Here is a 25,956-nt window from a genome sequence, read left to right as displayed (position 1 = left end):
GCTCCTTCCAGAGAAGACTAAGGGGGAAAGAAACCATCTCAGGTTTACTGAGGGAGAAAGGAGCAGAGGACCCGCCTGTGCAGTCTGTGGGTGCCACTTGCCCGCTGAGCTGCAGCAGGAGTTCCATCTGCAAGATGCAGCTGCTACTGGCCCTGGTAGGGGCCTTAGCCGCATTCATCTTCACCCAGGCCTCTGAGGGCACTGCTCCAGGTAGGAGCCCCCACGGTATCCAAGGCAGAAGATTGGTCTAGAGCAAAGGTGTGGAGGGAAAACTTTTAGATCCAGGGAGCCTGTGGCTCCCTTGAATACTGATTCTCCATCCCTTTGAGCAGAGTCCCCTGGTCCAGTGGAGAATTCAGTCCTTCAAGACTGCATAGCAGAGGCCAAGTTGCTGGTGGATGCTGCCTACAATCAGACACAGAAGAGGTGGGCCTGGGCCTGGGGGGGTCAATGGGGGAGGACAGGCTCTTGGTGAAGTCATCTTACCCAATGTGAACTCCTGAGCACTATGGGTCTCCTGCTGGGCTGAGGATCTGATGCTCTCTTGCGCCCTCCCCCCCATCTCCTCCTTTTTGGGACAGCTTTACCCAGCGCCTTCGCAGCGGCTCGGCCAGCCCCATGGACCTCCTGGCCTATTTCAAACAGCCAGTAGCAGCCACCAAAAGAGTTGTTCAGGCTGCCGATTATATGCATGTGGCCTTAGGGCTGCTGGAAGAGAAGCTTCAGCCACTGGGATCCAGACCCTTCAATGTCACCGGTACTGTGTTTCCCACACACCGCAAAGGTCTGCCCTAGCCGGATGTGGGAGGTGGGGTGAAAAGCCTAGAGGATACTTAGAGATGATGTGGGGATGGAACTGACCGGCCCAGGAAAGAACTAAGACTCTGGCCTCAGAACCCTGTGCCCTTCCTCCCCAGATGTGCTCACTGAACCACAGCTGCGCCTGCTGTCCCGGGCCAGCGGCTGTGCTCTCCAGGACCAGGCGGAGAAATGCAGCAACAAGTATCGAACTATCACGGGGCGATGCAACAACAAGTGGGTGTCTGTCGGGGCCCTGCCTCTGCCTGCCTTTCTCTCTCTCTGTCTCTCTGTCTCTGTCTCTCCGTCTCTGTCTCTGTCTCTCCCTCTGTTTCTCTCTTTCTCTCTCTCTCTCTCCCCTGCACCCTGCTAACACCCACCCATTTGTCACCTCAGGAAGATCCCCTGGCTGGGAGCCTCCAACCAGGCCCTGGCCCGCTGGCTGCCGGCTCAGTATGAAGACCACAGGTCTCTCCCCTATGGCTGGACCCCGGGCAAGAGGCGCAATGGCTTCCTCCTTCCTCTCGTGAGTGGGAGTGAGGGGGTCTGGAAACTGCTCACTCTCTTTTAAATACAGAGGGTAAAACATGGTCTTGAGTCGTTAGGAAGGCAGGGCTCAGATCTAGGTTCAACTCCCACTGAGCTGCGGAGTGACATTGTGGAGTGACGTTGGGTGACATTGAGTGTCGTTGGGTAGTGTTGGGTGGAGAATACCACTTTCTTCATCTATAAGTAGAATAATCTAGAGCTTGTGCATGCTCCCTTAATGCTACCTATTGTGGTATGGAATTGCTTTATTGTTCTCAGAAGAGGACAGACGCCAAAGCATCTCCCTCCCCCCTCTCTCTCGCCCCCACCATGTGTGTTGTATGGTATGTGTGTACAGGTGTGCACAGAAATGTAGAGACTAGAGGAAGACACTGGGTGTCTTCCATTATTGATTGCCACCATTATATATGTGTGTATATATATATATATATATATATATATATATATATATATATATATATATAAAATTTTATTTCATTTTATTTTTTTGAGACAAGGTCTCTCACCCAGCTTGAAGCTTGCTGTTTCACGTAAGCTGGCTGGCCCAGTGAGCTACTGGGACTGGCCTGTCTCTGCCCTCAATGTAGAGGGCTTCAGGCACATGTAGCCATGGTTGGCTTCTGTGTAGGTCCTGAGAATGTGAATTCAGGTCACAGCAAGTATTCTTACTTACTAAGTCATCTCCTAGTTCCCTTGTTTTACCTTTTGGGACAAGGTCTTACTCTATAGTCTACGCTGGCCTGAACTTAGGATGTACCCCAGGCTGGCCTCAAACTCACAGCAATCCTTCTGTCTCCACTTCCTAGGGCTGGGATTATAAGTGTGAGACTCCGTGTTCAGGCCAAAGCATCTTGCTAAATATAGAGAGCTATGAACCCGGGACTCCATGATATGTAATTTCACAATTATCAACTTTCTTTTGATATGTTAATATAACGATCTCCTACCTGCCGTAATATTAATATGTTATATTTTATTCTATCGATCTTTCCATCTGTCTGCCTAGTTCTCTAGTGTCTGTCACCTTGAAATCAGTCTGAATATCGCCAGTTCTAGAATCTATCTGTCTACACACTGGTCTGTTAATCTCTCTGGAACAGCCGGTGGGGTTGGTCTGCTGGTCTGGACCAGGCCCCCACCCCCACTTGTTGATATATGATCTTTTGGTGTAGCTCAGATTAGCGTATGACTCACTATATAGCAGATGGCCCTGATTATAATCCTCCTGCCTCAGCCTCCCAAATACTGGTATTATAGGCTTGTGCCACCAGAGAAGCTGCTCAGGCCAGGCGGTAGAACATCCTTCTGCAGATGACAGCCACCACAGAGGGGGCGGGGGCTGCGGCTCTAAAAACAAAACAGAGGAGCTGGGAGCGCAGGGCGGACGGGAGACTGTGAGCTCTGGCCGGGCACTGGCACTCCCTCAGTCCCGGGGTGGTCCCAGTACCCGACTCAGAGCCATGCTGAATGTACTTCTCCACCAGGTCCGGGCTGTCTCCAACCAGATTGTGCGCTTCCCCAGCAACAAGCTGACCTCAGACCAGGGCCGGGCCCTCATGTTCATGCAGTGGGGCCAGTTCATCGACCATGACTTAGACTTCTCCCCAGAGTCCCCAGCCAGAGTGGCCTTCAACATGGGCGTGGACTGTGAGAAGACCTGTGCCCAGCTGCCTCCCTGCTTCCCCATCAAGGTACCCTCAGCCTACCTCCTAGGTCTCTAGGGTAGCTTCCGGCCCGGAAAAAGAGCTGTGAGGGAAGTTGGGAGAAATAAGCTCCATCCAGACACCAAGAAACACAGCTGCCCCCTGCTGTGTATGATGGAGGGGTGGAGGATGAGGGGTGAGGTGGGCTTATTGGAGTTTTATGGAGGAGACATATCAGAGATGGGCCTTGACCTGTGGCTCTGACTCCAGCACAGAAGGCTCTGAGTCCCTAGAAACTATTCAGGTCTCTTGGCCACCCTTTTCAGGCTTGTGCAATCGATCCAAGAGCCCTATCCTTCTCAGTCTGGTGCAGTCAATCCAAGAGTCCTGCAGTTCAACCAACTCCTGGTTTTGGGGCTGTAAGCAGGGTCCTCGTCCAAACTGGAAATCAAGGATAGTAGGGAGGGGGCACTCAGGAGGGGATATATGTCACCAACTCTTTTTCCTCCAGCCTTGGTGCCTCCTCTGCGGAGCTTTACAGATCTTTATAGCACAACGTTAGCGTTCAGTCTGTACAGCAGGCGCAGCAAATGCTGCCTCCACTGAGTGCTGGTTAACTGCATGGGCAACAGCTTGTCTCACGGAGGCCTCTCCTTCAGTGAGATGAAGCTCATCTCAAAAGTTTCATCAAGGCTGGGGGCTTTGTCTCAGGAGTAGAGCATTTGCTTAGCAGGCACAAAATCCCAGGTTTGAGTCTGGGTGAGTCCTAGGGCGCTTCCTGGAGTACGGAAGTTTTGAGCAATGTCCGAAGTGAGTAGGGGACACCCCAGATTAGTGAAACTGCTCTGGAGGGGACCCCAGAGTTACTGAGTGCTCTTCACCCTAGATACCACCCAATGATCCCCGCATCACGAACCAGCGTGACTGCATCCCTTTCTTCCGCTCTGCACCCGCATGCCCCCAAAACAAGAACAAAGTCCGCAACCAGATCAATGCGCTCACATCCTTCGTGGACGCCAGCATGGTGTACGGCAGCGAGGTCTCCCTTGCCCTGAGGCTCCGCAACAGGACCAATTACCTGGGGCTGCTGGCCACCAACGGGCGTTTCCAGGACAATGGCCGAGCCCTATTGCCTTTTGACAACCTGCACGATGACCCCTGTCTCCTCACTAACCGCTCAGTGCGCATTCCCTGCTTCCTGGCAGGTCAGTCTGCAGGGGAGTTAAAGTCTTCCCAGGATGGAAGGGCACGATGGGGTGTGGTGAGGAAGCATTATTTGTGACCCCAAAGGACCCGCAGCATGGGGGCACACCATAGGCACAGATCTGTGCATTCATTGGGAAAGCTGGTGAGTGGGAGGTGCTTATCTCCTGGGTGTGGCCAGGCACCCCCTCACGCCCCGCCCCCTCACTTCATTGTCTCCAGTGATGAGATGAGGGGCCTCAGCACTCCAGTCAGCTATAGGAACGGCCCCTTTATCTCCCTGCCCCCCTTTATCTTGATCTAATCTCTGCCCATTGCTCTTAGTCATACTCCCGGGACCCAGGAGAAGACGCTGACTCTTCTGAGAAAGAAAGGGACTGGCTCTTTAGTTACCGAACCGCAATTTTTTCTTCTTTAGGCTGTTGTTTTGTTTTGTCCCGTGCCTCCCTTCCTGCTACACAGTTCTGCATTTGCGCAGTACCTGTCCCTCGACGCGTAGCTTGCATTCTGTTCATAGTCCTTACCTCTGCCTTCCTGTACGGTTATGATAGTGACAGTAATAGCTCTGGGCTGTCCCTGAAGCTCACAGCGGCCCTGAAAGGAGGGACGTATCATCGCCCACTTATAGATGTGACTCAGAAACTACGGCTGTGCTCAAGAGAGCAGCGTTCTGAGGGCGGAGCCTGAACTGGAGACAGAGTCACTGTAGCTCCCAGGTCTCTGCTCTGTCCGCTGGGTCTCGATGCATAACTAGAACACACTCTGTAAACATCATATATCTATATACTCTGGGGAAACAGAGTATCCCTTCATCAGAGGTCCCCAGGAGCTCAGTCTAAACAAGGCTGTGGGGGCGGGTGGGTGAGCAGGCTTGGGAGAGGTCTGGGTACAGAAATGGACCGTGCCCAGTGTGCCTTCTCACTAACTCCCCCCCCCCCCATGCTTCCTTGGAAGAGCAGCATGACATCAAATTCAAATACAGGAACAGAGGCTGGAGAGATGGCTCAGTGGTTAAGAGCACTGACTGCTCTTCCAGAGGTCATGAGTTCAATTCCCAGCAACCACATGGGTGGCTCACAACCATCTATAATGTGATCTGATGTGCACTGTATACATAATAAATAAATAAATCTTAAAATACAGGAACCGGTAGAGCCCTTGGTGGAGAAACAGATGCAGACAGGTGCCACCTTGTCCCAAGGTCAATATCAGGGTCATCTCCCCACAGTGGGTGATCTGGGCTGTGGATCTGGTCTTGTAGAAAACAATCACCAGGCAAGAAGACACAGCACCTGCCCTGTCTGTCTCACTTGGTTCTAGCCTAGTCTAGCTACTTAGGGACCCAGGGGCCCACTGTGTTCTTTGTCCTGGGGAGGAAGGTGCCGGTCAGTAAGGGGTCAGTAAGGAGCTGCACCGTGCAGCTGAGATGAAAGGAAGAAGGACAGTGGAGGAAGTTTGCCTCAATCTTCCCTTACCAAAAGATTCTCTTATAATCCTGAACTTGGTTTTTTTCTTTTTTTAAAATATATTTTATTAATTTATTCATATTACATCTAAATTGTTATCCCATCCCTTGTATCCTCTCATTCCTCCCTTCCCCCTCCCATTTTCCCCTTACTCCCCTCCCCTATGACTGTGACTGAGGGGGACCTCCTCCCCCTCTATATGCTCATAGGGTATCAAGTCTCTTCTTGGGTTTTTTTTTTCAAGGTGACACCCGGTCAAGTGAAACCCCTAAACTGGCGGCCATGCACACCCTGTTTGTGAGAGAACACAATCGGCTGGCCACGGAGCTGAGGCGCCTGAATCCCCGCTGGAGCGGAGATAAGCTGTACAACGAAGCTCGGAAGATCGTGGGCGCTATGGTCCAGGTGAGAGGCCAGCGTGGATCTGAAGGCTCCCAACCTTCCTGAACGGGGCTTTGAGGCCGTACCCCAAGGCTTCTGGGTCTGGGTGCTTGGGGGTGCATCTCTTCCCGGTTGTGACATGAACTGTGACCCCAATCCGCGACATTCTCTTTGTGTTTCTATATCTCATCATCCAATGGGAGATTAATGTTGCCACACTTGAGCCAACGGGCAGGAATCAGCCGTGTGCCTGAGAAACCTTGTGAAAAGCCAGCATCTGTGTAGAGGAAAGGGGAGGCTTCAGGTCGCCCAGGCAACACTTCCCCCGCGTCCTCTCTTCCAGATCATCACCTACCGAGACTTTCTGCCTCTGGTTCTGGGCAAGGCCCGGATCAGGAGAACCTTGGGTCCCTACAGAGGGTACTGCTCCAAAGTGGACCCTCGTGTCGCTAATGTCTTCACACTGGCCTTCCGCTTTGGCCACACCATGCTGCAGCCCTTCATGTTCCGCCTGGACAGCCAATATCGGGCCTCAGGACCCAACTCGCGCGTTCCACTTAGCTCGGCATTCTTTGCCAGCTGGCGTGTCGTATATGAAGGTGACTGGGTTATCCCAAAGGCAAGGGGCTGGGGAGTGGAGCAGGGGGGCTGGGAGGATAGGGTCCAAACACTCCTTCCTCAGGAGGGCTGCTGCAAATGCCTCCTCAGGATAGTAGAAAGAAGACACCGGTCAGTGAGTCCGACCCTCATGTCCTAAAGGAAGGACCCCCCGCCCCTTCCTTCTCTCACTCACTGGGGATGAAACCCAGGCCTTGTGCATGCTAGGCAAGTGCTCTACCATTAAACTATATCCCCACAGCTTTTACCTTTAAATTTTTATATAAGGGCTTCACTGAAAGTAGACCAGGCTGGCCTTGAACTTGTGATTCTCCTTCCTCAGCTGCCTGAGTAGCTATGATTAACGTCATCTGTATATCATCTGTATCACGAGGCTTAATAAACGGGGCTTCCCAAGGTGGGAGAGGGCGGGCTTGTGTCAGAGTGGTATATCATGGACCTGCAAGGAGCCCCACTTGCTAGCTTGGCATCATGGGGTGACCCCAGGAGCTGCTGGTCAAATCTCTCATTCTACACAACCAGGTGGCATCGACCCTATCCTCCGAGGTCTCATGGCCACCCCCGCTAAGCTCAACCGGCAGGATTCCATGTTGGTGGATGAGCTACGGGACAAGCTGTTTCGGCAAGTGAGAAGGATTGGTCTGGATCTGGCCGCTCTGAACATGCAGCGTAGCCGGGACCACGGGCTTCCAGGTGATGGGGCACCTCAGCCAGGGATGTTTTGGGGGGTTCAGAGCAGACCTGGACCCTCTCTTCTGACAAGAACAAGATGGCCGGTAGTGCAGAGCAAGCAAGGCCCGTGTTGATGCAGCAGAGCCCCTGCCTCCCCCCGCCACACATACACCAATCCCTTGCTTGCTGACTCCCCGGGTCACCCCCATCTGCTCTAGGGGCCCCTGCTCTAGGTTCACCCCAGGACTAGGGGCTAGGAGGTGAAGAGAAGAGGTCAGAACTTTCTGAGCAGAGGAAAGCAATGGGCTTGAAGGACATGGATGTCCTGTCCTGTTCCTCACCTCAGGGAAGAAAGCTGTAAAATTTCTAGGACCAAAGAGATTCCTGGGCGCTTTGACTTGAGGGTGAAAGGCTTGAGGGGAGCAAGTAGAATAGGATTAATACCGTGGGGCTGTTTGGTGAGGACACTATCGCAGGCGTGAAGGGACATTTCCGTTTATTCCATTTATTTGTTCCAATGCCCTTCAGCAGCAACTGGTCCCTCCATCATATAGACAGATGGGGGTGGGGGGTTAGATGCTGATATTTTGCCCAAAGTCATGAAAATATGAAGTGAAAATCTGATTTCAAAATGTCTTCGTTCTTCCTGTTGTTTGGCGTCACTCAACACCAGAGAGAGGTTTCGGCTCGGGCTTGCTTTTCTTTCTTCCAACTCTAACCTTCCACTGTAGACAGAACCTGAAGCCCCATGTGTCCTGGCGGATCCTTACGCAGGTGTAAAGGAGTCAGGGGACTTCCTGCTGCCTGCTAGGCTCACTACAGCAATGGACAGACACCGAGAAGCCAGGATTCTTTCTTCTCTTTCTCCTCCTCTTCTCCTCTTCTTCTTCCTCCTCCTCTCCTCTCCGTGAGTGTGTGTGTGTGTGTGTGTGTGTGTGTGTGTGTGTGTGTGTGTGTCCCGCATGGGAGCTAGAAGCCAATCTCAGGCCTTCTCCCTCAGCTGACCTCTACCTTGTATGTATGTATGCATCTTAGTTGTTGTTGTTTGTCTTTTGAGACAGGGTTTCTCTGTGTAGCCTTAGCTGTCCTGGATCTCACTTTGTAGACCAGGCTGGCCTCGAACTCAGAGATCCGCCTGCCTCTGCCTCCCGAGTGCTGGGATTAATGATGTGCCCTGTCAGCACTCAGCTCTACCTTTTTTGAGGCAGGGTCTCTCACTAGCCTGGAGTTCACCGTGTGGGCCAAGCTGGGTGGTCAATGAACCCCAAATCTGTGCCTCTCCAGCACTAGGATTTTAAGTGTGCATGGCCATGCCCAGATTTTTTTTTTTTTTTTAAAGCGTGGGTTCTGGATTGAGATCCAACTCATAAGCTTGAGGACCTGAGTTGGCAGGCAAGCTGAGTTATTGCCCCAGGCCTTAAACTTGGTGCTCCTGACACTAAGGAGCTGTTGGCGCCCCCTACTGGAAGGCTGCCACACTGTAACTTTCTATTCCTTACAAACAGCTGTTCCCTATAGGCCGTTTCACAAATACTATCCTGACTCTGTGCCCAGCCAACAACAACTCTGGAACTGTACTGCCTGCCTCAAACTCCACTTACACTAAATGACTTTGAGCAGCCGATGATTGGCTGGGTTTAACTATATATACTTAATGTTAACCTTCGACCTCTGTAGGCACGCACACCCCACAATATGTAAACACACACACAATATCAAATCTTTGTCTGTGGATTCTTTACATCAGGACACACTCCCCAGTTCAATACACACAAAACAGGACCGTCCACCTACCGTATAGACAGGGTAGTGATCTGGTGTGACCTGCTGGGATCCCCTGGTTCCATCCAGCGTGGGTCACAGACTATATACCCTAGAGGGTCTGTGGGGAACAAGGGAATCTACTGGGAGACTGACAGAGCTGCTCTCTTGCAGGATACAATGCCTGGAGGCGCTTCTGTGGGCTTTCCCAGCCCCGCACCTTGGCCCAGCTTGGCCGGGTGTTAAAAAATCAGGATTTGGCAAGGAAATTTCTGAGCCTGTACGGGACACCTGACAACATTGACATCTGGATTGGGGCCATTGCAGAGCCTCTTCTGCCAGGGGCCCGAGTGGGGCCTCTTTTGGCTTGTCTTTTTGAGAACCAGTTCAGAAGAGCCAGAGATGGAGACAGGTAAGTGACCCCCAGCCTAAAATAAACCAGCACCGGGGCTGGAGAGATGGCTCAGAGATTAAGAGCACTGACTGCTCCTCCAGAGATCCTGAGTTCAATTCCCAGCAACCACATGGTGGCTCACAACCATCTATAATGAGATCTGACGCCCTCTTCTGGTCTGTAGGTATACATGCAGGCAGACCACTATATACATAGTATGTAAAGAAATAAATCTTTTTTAAAAAATTAAAATAAACCAGCACCCAGAGGAGAGGAGAAAGACACAGCATTGTGTGGCTGGATGACAGGAAAAAGCACCTTTAAAAAAAAAAGATTTATTTATTATGTGTACAGTGTTTTGCCTGCACATATACCTGAAAGTCAGAAGAGGACACCAGATCTCATTATAGATGGTTGTGAGGCACCCTTTGGTTGCTGGGAATTGAGCTGAGGACCTTTAGAAGAATAGACAGTACTCCTAACCTCTAAGCCATCTCTCCAGCCCCAGAGAAAGCACCTTTTAAAGCTTCATGTCTCCCAAGGTCACAGGACCTGAGACCAGGAGGAAATCTGGGCCTGTGGGCTTTTCACTACACACTACACACTCCTCAGTCCCAGACACACAAAACTGTCCACCTAGAGTCTAGAGAGGGCAGTGATCTGGTGTGGCCTGCAGGGGTCCTATGGTTTCTACCCACCCATCCTGGTAGAAAGTGGGTCTGAGGGAAAGGAATGCTGACCCAGGCAAGACTGACACGGCCTGAGCTGGAGCCTCCATAGGCTAGAAAAGCGACTAGCCAGCCTCACTCTTCTGTGCTAGGGGATCCCAGAAGAGGTGGGCAGAAAGTGCTGAACTTTTTCATGCCTCTCTTGACCTACAGATTCTGGTGGCAGAAGTGGGGAGTTTTCACGAAAAGACAACGCAAAGCCCTGAGACAAGTTTCCTTATCTCGGATCATATGCGACAATACTGGTATCACCACAGTTTCGAAGGACATCTTCAGGGCTAACATCTACCCACGGGGTTTTGTGAGCTGTAACCGTATTCCCAAGTTGAACCTGTCAGCCTGGCGAGGCAAATGAAGCTTCCGCAGGTAAGGGGGGATCTGGGTCAGGCCCCGGCATCTCTCCCTGGAATGGGACATCCCGCCCCGCTAAGCAGCAACAATAGAATTTGTCAGTAGGAACGTGGTACTCTTTCCTGGCGGCTTCCAAGAATGCTAGTTTCTGGGCTGATTGTCAATTCTAGGGTCTAGGACTTGGTGTGAGGGGTAAAGGGGGAACAATTGGAAGGCTTTAACCGCCCTCAGTTTTGTCACTGATGTCTTAAAATAGCTCTTTGGCTATCCAACCAAGTCCTTGCTCAAGTACTTCTGCTCTTTCCACAGGATTCTACGCGGAGCCTCCAAGTCTTGGAGATGAGGGTAACGGGGAGGTCATGAGGCTGCTTTCCCCCCTACCAACCACTGTTTCCTGCTGGAGCTTTTGCTGACTACAGCTCAGAGCTGCCTTTGTTGGTTGAGAGTGCTAAGGATGCTATGGCAACAAGCCCACTTACCTTGGGAACCTCTTAAGATGTTAGGTTATGAATCAGCACTGGGTAGAAGAACCTATGAGCCAAGCCACGCAGCTTTGAGGTCCCAGCAAGAGGCTGCAGGAGGGCTTCCAGCACTTTCTCCTGCCCCTGCCCCTGCCCCACAGCATGGTTAATAGATTACACACTCCTAGCTCTTAGCCATCCCACAATCTTCCTCTGGGCCTGCAGGAAGGGCTGCACTCTCTACTTCTTCTACCAATAAAACAATGCTGAGGGCATGGCCTGCTGTCTCTGTGTTGGGCTGGGGAGAGTGTGACCTTGGTTCCAAGCTTTGGCCCACATATTAAATATGGGGATGGTGGTGCTAAAATGTAGCCTGGGACTTCTCACAGTGTCTATTCTGTTTTTTGTTTTTCTTAAGGTTTATTTATTTATTATGTTTATAGTGTTCTGCCTGCATGTACACCTGCCCACCAGAAGAGGGCACCAGATCTCATTATAGATGGTTGTGAGCCACCATGTGGTTGTTGGGAATTAAACTCAGGATCCCTGGAAGAGCAATCTCTGGAAGAGCAGTCAGTGCTCTTAACCTCTGAACCATCTGTCCAACCCCTCTTTAGGAATTTTAGTTAAGGAACACTGAGGAGAGAAAGGCAGCATTTGGGCTCCAGAGTAAAAAACAGTGACAGTCTACAGATGATCAGTCAATATAAATACTTTTTATATGAAAAACAAACAAATACAATAGAAGATCCCACCCAGCTGGCAGGAAGGGCTGGGAACTACCTCAGGCCATGTCCTAAACTTGGCCAGCCCTAAACTGTAGGGGGACAGAGACTTAGCCAGGAAGTTGAGGCCTCTTACTCCTCCTTTTCTTAGAAGACGGAAGAGACTGGGCTCCTCATGTATCTTCCTCCGTAGAAGATGCAAACTCCATTTTGCTGTTGTTTTGCTTTTGTTTTTTGGAGATATGGTCTCCTTATGTATCTCTGGTTGTCCTGGAACTCACTATGTAGACAAGGCTGGTCTTGAACTCATAGCTATCCTCCTGCCTCTGCCTCCTGAGTGCTGGGATTAGAGGCGCGCACTACTACTCCTAGCTGCCAAACTCCATTTTGGAGTTTCCTACAGCTCTCTGCCACTGAGCTTCCATGACAAACCAAAAAAGACACCGTGTGGAGGACAGGCTAATGTTGAGTTCACCCCCAAACGAGCTTCAGACTACACAGCCTGCCTTATTAGGATCCCCATGATAGCCAAAACACGAAGGGGCGGGGTCACACAGGGCCCCAGCATCTCTGGCTTTACTTCTACATGGAAGCAAGAAAGACCTGCTGAAGGCTACGCAGAAGAGCCAGATGGAAATTTCTAGATCATCCAGTTTGGAAGACCAATGTGGTCTCTAATAAGCCAGATGAAGTGAGAAAGCATTGGATGCAAACATCTTTCTCCTTGTCCTCTTGCTCCACAGGCCAGGGATGCAGAGAGCTAGGCCAGGGTCCCTGAGGGGCTCACGAGGTCCTGGGGGAGGCTCTCTCTCGCCTCCTGCATGCGGCGCCGGGCTCGACGGAAGGCCTCTGTAAGGGAGGGAAATATTGCCACACAGTTAGATACCATGGTGTGGGGAAGAAAGTGGCCCTGGGAATCCAGGACCCTACCTAGCACACTGTGTGTGGAACTCTGCTGGCTGAACCCTTCCAGACGGTCCAACACGCTCCGCATCTGTTTCCGGAAGGAGTTTGATTCCATGAAAGCCCTGCAGGGAAGCACAACATAGTCCAGGCTGCTCTCCAGCCCTTGGGGACAAGGAGCTCAAGGCACGGCCCAGGGTCACTTACCTGGACTGCTGTAGACAGTGCAAGCGGAAGGTGACACTACCTGTCGTCTCAGTGCGGAATCCAAAGCGGCTCAGGCGCTCCCCCTGGGCAGATAGCAGAGACACAATGGGTCTGTGCAGACTCTGGACCAAGGGCATTGCAGTCATTTGTGTTCCTATCCTTGGGAGGTGTAGGGTTGTTAAGGACACTTCACTCGTCACTCAGACCCCAGCACCACAGGAGTGACACCAGGCTCCCCTCATTTGAGAACAAGCAGGCTCATATGCTTCTTGCAAGTCTACCCTGCATCCAATTACTGAGGCCTTCAGCGATGAGGAAATCTCTAATACACTACGTCCCTCATATAGACTTGTACCTGTAATATGTGGGTGGGACTTGCAGTGCAAGCCATGGGAAGGAAGGGGTTGTATAATCTGAGCACCATGAACAGTGAGGGGAGGGGCCTCAAACAGGACCATAAACACTCAGACCGATGTCTCCCCAGAGATGAAGTCACCTTGAAGGTTCCTGGTATCCTCACGTAGGAGGGGTCCTCCAGCTCCAGGGAACCGCCAATGAAGAACCTCCTTAGCTCCGCCATGAGGCCTAGCTCCATGGGCCTCCACGTGGAGATGGTCAGGGTGTGTGACCCTGTGCAAGGAAGAGGGGAAAGGGACCAGATTCCATCCCTGACTTCCCAGCGATGACCCGACCCCTGGCAAAGGGTAGCCTTGATGGGTAACAGTGCCTGTCTGGAAGGCACTCCTTCTCTTTTGACCTAGGAAAATGTGGAAGTGAGCACAACGCTGCCTCACGGAGGGGCTGGGGAATTAGATGAGGTTTGGTACATGCCTGGCACACAGCAACAGGCCTGCCCTTCTACTTAAAAAGGAATGTCAGCTCATTCAATACGCCGCCCCCCCCCCTTGCCCTGGCCGAGAGCCCACTGACACTGCAGCTTCTCTGTCAAGGCTGCGGTCTAACAGGAGGATTGTGGCACATGATAGCCCGTCAGGCTGCTGGATTTCAGGAGGTCAATCCCAGCGTCACAGTGTCTCTCATAGGAGGAGAGAAGTTCCGCAGAGATGCAAGCTGTCTTTCAAGGCAGACCTACCCCCCACCCCCTGCCCCCCACTTCCTAATCATCACTACTTCTCATCGGGAGCATTGGGTCTTCTGAAAGAGTCCTATCTTGTTGCTAGGACCAGGGACACTGGGAAGGGCAGGGACAAGAGGTTACCTGGGGTGGCAGGCAGCACCACGGCCCCGTAGCCTTCCACACGATACCTCTGCCAGAAGTCCAGTGAGAGGACCTTACAGTAGAGCATGGGCCACTCTGGGAGGGCGTCTGAGAAGTAAGTGAGGTGACATTCTGGTCACAGGGACCTTTGTTAAAAGAAGATGCCGGCTGAGGATTAGTAAGGCCGAGGACCACAGTAACTCACCGGCTGATTCATCCTCGTGGAGGAAGAAGGCTTCGAATGTGAACAGGTAGGAGAAATAGGCCACCTTGTCCTAAAAAGGAGTGTCATTTTTGGATCGGTGTCACAGTGTGGACAAAGCCTCACTTGGAATTGGTTCTCTTTGGGTCCAGTGACAAGGCCACCTTCGCACAGCAGAAAGAAAAACTGTCTGCTCAGTAGGAAGCCAACGGGCAAAGGGACAGCCGGATGTAAGCTGCTGTCTTTCTCTAGGAGAATAGGAGCGACCCTGGCTCAGGCAGCCCCGACTATGACCACCCGACACACAGAGCACACGGGGGGGGGGGGTGGCCTCAAGAAGCTTCAAATGTCACCAGAGTTGTCAATCCCATCCTCCATACCATCCCCAGGGACTTGGTGGCACAGGTCTGGGTTACTCCCGAGAGCTGCTGGAATGACGGGCTTGACCAGTCTGAAAAAGCCAAAGACCAGACACAGTAAGCCGAGCAGAGAGGCCAGGAAGTCACCGAGAAAAGGACAAAGTGCTCTTATACATTCGTTCGTTCGTTCGTTCACTCACTCGTTCACCATTGGCTGGGTCTGCTGTGTGCTGATGTGTTCTGAGGGTATGTCAGCGACCCGGCTGTCTCTCCTGGAGCTAACATTCTAGTGCGCCTGTGGGCAGGACCACAGGCGCAGGTGGGACGTAAGCTACTGGGTGGATGCGACTGCCTGGGAAGACTAAAGGTAGAGAGTAACACGGGCCAGGCTTGGCTTTCAGATGCACTCAGTTTAAGACCAACAGAAGAGAAACAGGGAAGAAGTCGCCAAAGGGCCCGGAGAGCCCGCAGTGAGGAGGGACTGTGGCACCAGGGGTCAAGAGATACGCTTCGTGAAGAGAGGTGAGCTGAGTCAGGCGCTTCAGAGAGGCCAGTGTGGTGGGAGGAAGGACCCACCGTTAGACCTGACAGCGTGGAGGTGACCTATGACCTTGCACAGTTCTAGTGGGAGTGGACGGAATGCCTCTAGAACTGTCAGAGTAGATATAAAAGAAGAAATGCACGAGAATTACTTACTCGTAGCCGGCAGTTCCACAAAGAAATGGACGTAGAGGTTGTCATACTCATAGCCTTGGGCTGAAACTTAAGGGTGGAAGCAGGATCTAAGTTTAGCGTGTTCTCTCATTGCCCTAACCCCTCAGCCTAAACTTGAAAGGCCCACAGTGCTCTACAGCATAAGCCTTCTGAGGGCCCAGGGGCCTCTGTTTCCAGAAAAGACTCACCACCCAGTTTCCCAAAGACCGTGTTCAGCCCAAACTGAGCCAAGGTGCATAGCGGACTCACATCCCCGTCAGACCCTCGCCCGGCTCCACATTACACTTACCCACCTCTCCGTTTACAAAGAGCCGCAGGGCACCTGGGACGGTCTAAGGCCGAGAGAAAGGGGCACGGTGTCAGTAAGAGGGAACCAACGTTGCTACCCCAGGCGTGTCCCCAAATCTGCAGAGGATCTTACGCTGGACGGACAACCCTGGCCACACTACCGCCTGCTCTCTCTCCCTGACATTTCTCTCCAGGGTCTTTTCCTGTTTCTAAGACTCAGAGGGCAACAGGGCACCATTCAGGCGGCAGGGAGTGCAGCGAACACTAGAACTCCTCAGGCAGCCGAGTTTTCTGTTTTAGTTATTTGTGCTATCTGACTTGACTTGTTTGCATGAGAATCTGTTGCCTATGTAGCATAAAAACAGTACAAGCTAGTGTTCTAGAGACAGAGAGAAGCCAGTGAGCAGGTCTATGCCTTGTTTGCAGGGTTAGAAACTCAATCCCTGGCGGTGGTGAAAACACAGAAAAGACCCTGGAGTGACATTTTGCTTTCATTTTCTAAGACCCAGAGCATCCTATCAGCGGGAATGGCGTCTCCTTCCCTGTCTAAGGTGCTTTGGAGCAACAGCTACATGAAGGATGAGGAAGATATTTCTGATCTTTAGATTGTGTTTTAAATTAACTGTAAATTGATACATGAGTGCATTCCTATTGATAAACCCCCCAAAACCCACCTAAACCCAGAGAGCAGAAGTCAAAATGTCTGACATAATTCCCACTGCCCGATACCCAATTACCACCCCCCCACCCAGCCTGTCCCGAGAGAGAGGCTCACAAAGCGTGTGTGCCCTTTCACCCCATTCGATGCATCAACATGCAAGGTCATGAAACACTTCTCTGACTTCCTTCCTACACTGTAGAGTGCGTCCTGGAGGCGTTGAAGAGAGGCAGACAGATCATCTACAGTCAGACGCCCTGCCTACCCGCTCCCAGCACTGCAGGAAGCTGAGCTACCCACCATCTCAAAGTCTGTGCCCACGAGGCTGCTGAGGTACTCCTTGTGGCGGCCATAAAGCTGAGGAAACAAAGAAAACCAGTCCTCCAAATGCAGTGCAAGCCAGACCAGGGGTTGGTTCTGAATGGGGGAAAAAATCTGAGCAGAAGCTGCATGGTGGTTTGTGCCTGTGATCCCAGCACTGATTGCTAAGACAAGCAGATTGCTGTCAGCTCAAGGCCAGCCTGGGCTACATAGGGAGTTCCTGGCTCGTCTGAGCTAGAGTGAGACAGACTCAACACACACACATATCCCTGTGAATAAATAAAATAAAGCAATACACAGAGGCTGTGAAGTTGGCCGGTCTGGGAATGAGGCTGGCTCTCAAGTTTACAAGCTCAATTGCTTGGGTCCTTAGCGAACGGTTCTTGTTGATAAAATGGCACTGATGCTCATCTCTGAGGGTTGTAAGGGCTGAGTGAAATGCCTGTCACGTGCCTGGTACAGAACACAATCACTACTCAGCCAAGTGTCCACTGTCACTGTGCTCTCTATGATCAAAGCTGCCTGCTAACAGCTGGGTTTTCTGGGTGGCGGTGGGCTACCTCTTTCTCAGCTCCTGGCACAGGGGCTCCCCCCCCACCCCCCCACCCCCCCCCCGCCCCGGGATGTGGAACACATTGATGCTTACATCCTTGAACACGCGCTGTTCCCGCTCTTCCTCTTCTGGCTGTGCGAGGGAGGACACGTTGTGGATTGTGTACTTCCATGCAGAAGTGTGTTCCTGCTTCTCTCCCTCAGTCTCGATTCTGTGAGGTCAAAGCCACAAAAGGGATCGGCTCTGTGGCTAGGAGGCGTGGCCACCCTCCAGACCCAGCTCAGGGAGTCGGCAATGCTGGTGACACAGCAGGAGATGCTCACAAAGATCATCAATAAAGGGAAACAGTGGCAAAGCGGAAAGGGCGCTGCTGCTGTTAAATTACCAGTATAACCTAATATTGTTCGTTTTCATTAGGCCTATATTACAATTACAGCAGTACTTTCTAACCCGCTAGCAATCAGTCAAGACACAGACACCTGCTACATTTTTAAAATAGCCTTAGTTAACCTGGGGCAGGGCAGATATTAATCCTCTACACTACTTCCCATAGTGGGGCAAGTATGGGATTCCTACCCCAATCCCATGCCATCTGCTTCTAATTATTTCTATCAAGTTACCTCCCATCCATAATCTCATATACTTGTTAATGTTTTTCATCTGGGCCAAATCCTCCATCCACGCCAGCCACATGCTTTTCCTTTTCCTAACCCATGGTGGCCTTCTTCTCCTCTCTTCTCCTCAGGATTCTCTTCTTCCCAAGATTCTCTCCCCCCCAGCCTGGGAACCTTAGCTAGGCCTATCTCACTTGCCCTGCCCAGGTGTGATAGCATTTTTATTGGTCAAACAGGTTAGGCCCTTAGGCAAGGTGGGTCACAGAGACAGCAAGCAGTAATTAGCGTCAAAATACATCAGACCAACAGGGCACCAGACTACACCCAAAGGATCTGGGGCCATTTCTACCTCCAAGGCAAGGAAACTCTACAGCCCCCCCAGTTCTTCTGCCTGAAAAAGGGGAAAGGCTGAGGTGTTTGGTTGCTAACTCAGTGCTGTCCTCTCAGACGAAGATGAGGAAGGTTGGCTCTGGCCTGGCTGAGTCCACCTCCCCTGCTCTAGCCAGTTCCTGTTCTCTGTAATGCGGTTCCTTCTCACTTAGCCACACAGCCAGGTGATTCCTCCTGTTGCACGTTTTCTGGCTGTTTCCTTCAAGGCCTATGACTCAGAACCGAATATGAACCAGTGCCTGGGATTTAAACGCTTATGAGGAAATCCAGGGCTTTCTGGGAATCTGCCCAACTAGGGGCAAGCAGGGGAGGCCCCTGCCACCCTTTTCCCCCATTCCCACCTGTAGGGTCCCTTGATGCCCGTGAGGTCAGGCTTTACTGTGATCACGCCGTTGCTGTCTACCTTCACGACGCAGAGGACGTGTTCGTGCATCTTATAGCCAAGCCTAGGAACCAGGAAGTCAATATCAAGGGGCGGGGTCACCAGGGAAACAGACAGAGGTTGTCAGCCCCTTCAGGGACGGGACAGAGGGCACAGTGAGAACATGCATGGAACACACTTTTTTTTCTGAGTAAAGGGAAAAAGACCCTCCATCCAACACAGAAAAGTGCTGCTGAGTGACAGACAGGAGGACCAGAGCTGGCCCTGGGTGAGGTGTCACTCACTTTCCATAGGGCCCCAGGTCTGCCATGATGTACATCGTCTGAAGAGGTGTGTTAATAGCATGGTTGTTCCTGATGAAATCTTCTGAGGGTTCCCATGTGATGATGCGAGACTTGAGTTTGTTGCCCTCCCTGGGAGCGAGCACAGGGAAGGGTCACTTCCCTGAAAGAGACCATGAGGGAACCCTCCTCCCCACTGAGTTTCTAACTGGATGGGAAGTGTTAGTAGGAATTCCAGGAACATTAGTTAGCACCAGAGACCACACACACACATACACACACACACACACACACACACACACACACACACACACACACTCACATCCCTCGCCTGTCCTGCCGGCGCCGCCTGACGTTCGCCATCCGCTCAACCAAAAAGGAAGGCGCCTCGCTGGCTGCAGTGGTTATTTTCTGACAGTACTGGGGAAAGAGAGCGGCAGACTGTGAATGCTGTGTGGTCAGGGCTACACAGGGGGGTGGGGGGTGGGGTGGGGGAGTGGGGGGAGGGGGTGGGGTGGGGGGAGTGTGAACACCTGACGGAAGCCTGCCTGCCTGCCTTCCTTCCTTCCTTCCTTCCTTCCTTCCTTCCTTCCCACACCCAACAGGTAGAACCTCACAGTTACCCGTGCTGGGGGAAATGGAGCGATGGCGCAGTCCGAGGGAACCGCCTACCATATCTTGTTTTTCCTCAGGAGTCTAGAAATGAGTTGTTTGTGCTAATAGTAACATCAGCCTGCGTTCGCTGAGCACATGGCCAACCAAAATTTGTGTTTAAGTTTGCCAGGTAAATATGGATGCTAGGTGGTCAAGGATGCCAAGTAGGATACCAGGTTTGTTTTTTTGTTTGTTTGTTTGTTTTGAGGAAGTTCTTGCTTGGGTAAATTAGTGCCAACTGTATTTTTAGTTGTTTTTCCAAAATAGTCTAAAATTTATATGCTGCCAGCTCACAGCTCTCCTGAAGAAAAACAGTCCAATCTTTCAAGAGACCTGCTGCGCTCCAAAGGGGCATGGTCATACAACAATCAGAAAATATGGTTCTACCTTTTCTGTGTGTGTGTCATTTTTGGGATTTATTGTCTTCCTGCAAAGGCATATATAACGATGGAAGAGAATGTAAAACAAGGCCACAAGGGCACAACACCGGTGCAGGAAAGGACACAGGCATCCCCACTGGCCTAAACAAATTCCTCTTCTCGCCTATAAACTCCCGGTGACTAGAGTTTAAATAGATTATTCTAGAGTCTGCTGACCTATCTAGGCAGTCCATACACCCAGGTCCCACAGGCCCTCCAGCAAGCAGAAGTGTGTAACAGCCGCTCCACCCGCAGACTCTGCCCGCTGCAGCCCGGCTGTGTCAGTAGTTCACAGAAGCGTCTAGAACCACCCGTCTGTCTCCCTTTCCGGGACTTCTGACTTCCCTTATAGTGCCAGTGAGGTTAGAAAGCCAGAGGAGACGAGGAAGAAAGCGACGGTGTGGGGTTGGGGGTGGGGGGTGGGGGGTGGACGGGGACGCCGCAATACCTCTTCCAAGTCTGTGTATCTATCCGAGTCGGTGTAGGTAAAGATGCGCCGGTTTTTCCTGCCTCCGGAACTCTCCAGCTTCAGTATCTCTTGGCGGTACTGCTGATCCAATGGACTCTGACAGGCGGACTCGTTTTGGTACAGGTCGACTTCGAACTGAGGTCACCACAACAAAGAAAGAGACCAGCTGGAGCGACCTGCAACCTTTGGTTCCTATAGCTGTTGAATCGCATCTCTTCCAGAGCTAGCTGATGTGTTTTCATAACCAACCACCACTTCGTTTCAACAACGAAGGGGGGCGGGGCGGGGCAGGGCGGCGGCGGGGGAATATCGGAAAATGTCAGCGTTTAGACCCATCCAAGCTGATGCTGCTAGAGGTGCCACCGAGCCCAGAGCCCAGAGACGGGGAGTTGCCTCACCCAGAACGCTAAACTGAGGAGTGGCAGCCGCTGTATTACAAATACAGCAGGGGAAAGTAGAAACCGCAGGCTTTTCTGGAAGCCGGCTTGACAGTGTAAGCCACCAGCTTGGGTGGGAGTCGGGTAGGCGATGGTAGGCGGAGGCCAAGTAATGCTGGCTCACCTGGCTAAAGAGCTTCTCCTGCCACCCAATCACCACCTCTTCCTCCTCCTCTTCATCAGGGCGGTGTCCACCTCCGAACACAACAGACTGAGTCAGAAGCGGCGACACATTTTCCTCTCTGGTTGACTTTAACCTGCGTTCCTATTCTAGTCTCGTTTTGGTTTTTAAAGTTTCGTTATTGTTGTTTGGGAAGGCGTCTCACTCGGCAACTCAGCCTGGCCTCAAATTCCAGATTCTCCTGCCTCGGCCAGAAAAACGCTGATGTCACGTGTGTACACCACCAGGCCCTATGCACATTGACCGCCAACCCCACGGGAGTTCAGTGACTCCCTAGGTACTCAGCCTTGACAAAGACTGGAGGTGGCGACATACTTTGGCTAATTCTAGTAGCAAGATTAGGGCCTGAGGCATCTTAATCATTACTCTAATTTGAATAAAAGGTAGTGTGGCCTTTCAGGAAATAATTTATCAAATCCAGTATTAGGAACTGAAATTTGGTTAGAGGCTGGAAGGCCAGCCCTTCCTCAACGCTGTCTGCTTCTGCTAGCTAAGGACCCTGGTGCTTTTCTTTCACATCCCCGAAACCACGGACAGAATCACCCATAAACACTAACTCAGAAGAACAGAGAAGGCAAAGAAATGTTTTTTTTTTCTTAAGAACTATATTTAACCTGGCCCAGTGGGGCACGCCTGTAACCCCAGCACTCGGGAGGCGGAGGCAGGTGGATCACTGTGAGTTCAAGGCCAGCCTGGTCTACAAATGGATTCCAGGACAGCCACGGCTACCCAGAGAGAAACCCTGTCTGTCTCGAACAAACAAACAAAAACAGCCGTTTGTCTTTCTCCAGACACATACTTAGTGATCCACCAGGCCACCCTTTTTGCCTAAGACTATTTCTGAATAGAAAGAGAAATAACAAAAGCATGAAAAATTATTGGCCCAACATAAGTACCCTGTCTTTTCTTTTGGCTTAGATGGCGAGGAAAATCACATTTTTAGGCAAACTCCTGTTTTTAAAATGTTTTAAGTGTATTTACACATAAATTTGGAGTTTGGAACATATTTCTCTGAGAAGCCTCCCCCCCCCCCCATAAGGTCACAAATGGGGTGAGCCAAGGTGTCTCAAGCCCAAAGGATTATGGGGTGAAAAGCGGTAACTGAACTGACTCCCCAAGTTTGTCCTCTGAGCCTCACTCTTGCACTGTGGCATGGGCATGCACACACACAAAAGTAAATGAAAATTGAAAATTTAAAAAAAAAAAAAAAAGATTGCTCAGGTTCAAATGCTCCCACATTCCCCGTCTGTGTGACACTGGGCAACAAGCTCAACCCATCTGAGCCTTCTGTTTCTCCTCTGTACCTCTACGGCCCCGGACCCTTTCCTCAGCTCTCTAGGGGGATGGGTCATCACCACAAACACCCACTAGCCGCTTGAGGGGGCCTAAAAGTGGCCAAGTCTATGAGGTCCTTCCCCATCTGGGCAGCAGGCTGGTAATGAAGGAAGTTGCTTGATGTGATTCTTTGCAGATGAACTCTGTCAAGAAAAGAGAAGCCCCAAATAAGCGTGTCAAAGACACACAACAAGGAGATAAACACAGCAAGGATGGGGAAAGAAATCACAGAGGCGGAGACGTCAAGGAGGCTGCAAGCACAACACGGGGAGGAGGTGGGTAGTGAGAGAGCATGTTGGGGGCACAAGAGCCTGAGGGGTGTGCCTGGAAGCAGGGGTGAGTCTGGAAGGTGTGCTTGGGTAGCTTTCAGTGGGAGAAGATCCTGATAGCGAGGTGAGCGGAGATGGCAGAGGAAGTAGTTTGGATTGTAAGCGGAAGTGGGGGCCTCCGAGCACCCAAAATCAAAGGGTGGAATAAAGTTAGGGGGCCCTGGAGCATAAAGTTAGGGGGCCCCAGAGCTGGGGTGGTGTGACTACCGGAGGCGCAGGTTGCGCACGGGGTCCCGGGAGCGATACACGGCTTCGCCGGTGTCTGTGCTCCAGATCGCTTCCGCCATGACAGCTGCTTCGCGCCACGACTGCGCCGGAAAGCGCGGGTGCCCCGTTCCCCTGGCAACGGAGACGCTGGCTTGGTCGGCAACGGAGGCGCTGCGCACGCAGCTCTCCATGCCCGCGGAGCCAGCCCCTAGCCTGGCAGGGAGACCCTCAGGCACTATACGGTGGTATCACTTGAGGTCTACAGCCTGGCTCGTCCTATGTGAATAGACCTCACCCACACCCAAGGCTGGAGTTGATGCACTACACAAATGAGGAAACCACCATCAGCTATTTTATTTAGGTGCGAAAATGATGAGGGCGGCCAGAACCAGGTGGCCTGAGTCCCTGCTTTCTAATCAAACGCGACCCTCCACTGAGCATTTGAAAACTGGCCTACGGGGCTTGAGAAACGGCTTAGTGTTTCAGAAGAACTGGTTTCCGTTCCCAGCGCCCACAAGGCCACTCACACCTGACTGTAACTCCAGTTCCAGAGGGTCAGGCGCCATGCTTTCTTCTTCCAGCACACATGTGGTGCACAGACGTTATGTTCAGGTAAAACACCCATACACATAGAAATCTTTTTCTTTTTTTTTTTTTTTTAAGAAAGAAAACTCTGGCCTAAACAGTTGGTGGGTGTGCCTGAACGGACATACTCAAAAAAAGACAAGAAAGCATGTTGTTGGAAGAAAAACAAAAAACAAAACAATAATCCGTGGGGGGCAGATATAGAAGTTGTTTTGTTGGTATGCACTGAGCCGGGAAAAGAAACAACAAGGAAGCCAGCAGTAAAAACAAGGAAGCCAGCAGCAAGGAGGGAACGGGTGTTTTTATGAACTGGCTCTTCCTGTGGACATGTTGGTTCTGGATTATTGGCCAGATTAAGATTCCGCGCCAGCCCCTGAAAAACCACCCAAGTGACATTCAGAAGTCATGGATCACTGGAGTTAGCTAAGGAAAGATGATATAAATTTAATTCCTGCAGTTTGGCAGCATCAACCTTAGTTCCTTGACAGCTGCTAATCCTTCAGCCGAATAAGCAATTGTTGCCTGGACCAAGGAGTTTCCCAGCTGTTTGGTTATAGGGGACAGAAGTCCTGGCCGCCTCAGCTGCTCACTGTGCGCACCGAGAGCTAACCCCAAGCGGGACCTCCTTATTAAGGAACTCATTGTTGTTTTTGTTTGTGTCTCACTTTGTGTTGACTGTAACCTTCACACACACACACACACACACACACACACACACACACACACACACACACAAAATCACCTCCAAGAGGTGCTTTATTCTCATTTCAAAGATGAAGCTAGCTCGAGGGCCAGGAGTTAAGTGAGGGGCTTATTCATGAGTGAGAAAGTGGTGAGAAGCCAGGTCCCAACCTGGTCTGCCCTTTCCACCGGCCCCCTTAAGAACACACAATTTCCAATTAAGACGAAACCACAGAGATGGACTCGTTAAAAAAAGATAAGCCACTCTGACTTTTCCTTGTAGGGATGAGGACAGCTGGGAGTGGTGGTTTATGTTTGGATTTTCCCAGCGCTAGAGGCATAGACGGAAGGATTTCAAGTGTAAGGCCTTGTTTCAAACAAAACAAAAGAAAAAAAAACACTAAGAAAACAGCCAACTAAGGGCGCAGAAAGTGGCTGGCTGGGTGAAGGCCTTTGCCACTACACCATTGATGATCTGAGATTGATGCTCAGAACAAGAAAACTGACTTCACAAAATTGTCCTTTGACCTCCACACTTTGGGGCACCATGGCCATCACCAATAAACAAGGATAGAAGTAAGCTTTTATCATGGATCCTCCTAGGCCAGTGGCCGTGTCAAGATGAAACTGAATATCTCCTTTAAAGCCACTAGCTGTGAGAAACACTCAGAAATGGATGATGAACGCAAGGGTCACCTGTTGTATGAGAAGCACCCAGCTATGGAAGTAACTGCCGATGCTCCGGGTGCAGACTGGAAGGGCTGTGTGGTCCCCATCAGAGGGAATGATAAACAGGGCATTCCCACAAAGCAAGGTGTCTGGACTCGTGCAGAGTGTCCCTGCTGTTGAGGAGGGGGCAGTCTTGTTACAGACCAAGGAGAGCTGGAGAGAGGACACACAAGTCTATTCACAGATGCGTTGTGGGTGCCCATTTGAGTGCTCTCAACTTGGTTATTGGGGTGAAAGGCTGTTCCTGGACTGATAGATACTACTGCGCCTCTGTGCTTGGCTCTCCAATCAGCTTAGAAGATCTGAAAACTTTTCAATCCCTCTAAGGAAGATGATGCCCATCAGTATGTTGTCAGAAAGCGCTTAAACAAAGAAGGTAAGAAGCCCAGGCCCAAAGCAGCCACGAGTCAGTGTCCTGTTATCCCATGTGGCCTGCCACACAAATGCAGAAGCTACATGCTGAGAATAGCCAGGAGGAGGCTGTAAGATATGCTAAATCTTTTGCCAAGAGAATGAAAGAAGTCAAAGAAAAAAAAAAAGACAAGAACAAACAAAAGCCAAAGAACAAAACAAAACAACAAAAAAAAACCCCACCAAGAATAAACTGCCAAAAGACTCCTCACGGGGCTGTCCTTCCTGAGAGCTTCTGCTTCTAAGTCCAGTCAAAATTACAATCGTCAAGAGTAATAAATTATCAGATCTTGAAGAGAAAGATAGCATCTAAGAACTTTCTTTTCATAGACAACTACTGTGTTACAGGAGCTATAAATAATGGTGGAGCCTACAGCCATAATTTAGTTTTTTATAACCACATCAAACTTACACCAAAATCAATTTGACAGAGAACTGTATGCAAAATTGTTATTATACACATGATGTGGAGGAGTAGGCTGTTTATATAAGTAAGCATAATTGACATTATTTTTGTACAAATAAACTATGTTTTTTAAAAAAAGATTTATTTAATATTATGTATACAGGGCTCTGCTTGCAGGTACACATGCAAGCCAGAAGAGGGCATTAGATTACATTATAGATGTTGTGAGCCACCATGTGGTTGCTGGGAATTGAACTTAGAACCTCTAGAAG

General features: G+C 50.9%; 2 protein-coding genes across 4 annotated transcripts; one reads left to right on the top strand and one right to left on the bottom strand.

Annotated features, from left to right (window-relative positions):
* Nucleotides 1-11,298, top strand: EPX (eosinophil peroxidase). The gene is made up of 13 exons (XM_084748193.1): nucleotides 1-210; nucleotides 333-426; nucleotides 582-757; nucleotides 918-1,035; nucleotides 1,195-1,324; nucleotides 2,832-3,038; nucleotides 3,877-4,195; nucleotides 5,904-6,064; nucleotides 6,384-6,639; nucleotides 7,181-7,351; nucleotides 9,266-9,503; nucleotides 10,367-10,579; nucleotides 10,874-11,298. The coding sequence occupies exons 1-12, from the start codon at nucleotides 135-137 to the stop codon at nucleotides 10,566-10,568; spliced, it is 2,148 nt and encodes a 715-aa protein (XP_084604319.1). The 5' UTR covers nucleotides 1-134; the 3' UTR covers nucleotides 10,569-10,579; nucleotides 10,874-11,298.
* Nucleotides 11,299-11,721: 423 nt separating this feature from the next.
* Nucleotides 11,722-22,985, bottom strand: MKS1 (MKS transition zone complex subunit 1; the record flags this gene model as incomplete). 3 transcript variants are annotated; one of them, XM_084751636.1, is made up of 18 exons in its annotated part: nucleotides 22,873-22,985; nucleotides 22,370-22,479; nucleotides 20,945-21,015; nucleotides 20,363-20,518; nucleotides 19,164-19,261; nucleotides 18,845-18,973; nucleotides 18,520-18,624; nucleotides 17,268-17,385; nucleotides 16,601-16,657; nucleotides 15,644-15,686; nucleotides 15,337-15,402; nucleotides 14,662-14,732; nucleotides 14,285-14,354; nucleotides 14,080-14,187; nucleotides 13,357-13,490; nucleotides 12,861-12,943; nucleotides 12,681-12,778; nucleotides 11,722-12,599 (listed from the first exon to the last, which is right to left on the bottom strand). In XM_084751636.1, exons 1-18 carry the CDS (start codon nucleotides 22,950-22,952, stop codon nucleotides 12,511-12,513), a joined length of 1,686 nt encoding a protein of 561 aa, XP_084607762.1. In that variant the 5' UTR covers nucleotides 22,953-22,985. The 3 variants fall into 3 exon arrangements, with proteins under 3 accessions (XP_084607762.1, XP_084607763.1, XP_084607764.1); XM_084751637.1 differs by lacking the exon at nucleotides 12,861-12,943; XM_084751638.1 differs by lacking the exons at nucleotides 11,722-12,599; nucleotides 12,861-12,943; nucleotides 13,357-13,490.
* Nucleotides 22,986-25,956: the final 2,971 nt, after the last annotated feature.

Source organism: Acomys minous (genome assembly GCF_964271855.1).
Source record: "Acomys minous genome assembly, chromosome: 12".
NCBI lineage: Eukaryota > Metazoa > Chordata > Mammalia > Rodentia > Muridae > Acomys > Acomys minous.
Note: the sequence above shows the minus strand (reverse complement) of the source record. Positions and strands in the feature narration are given on the sequence as shown.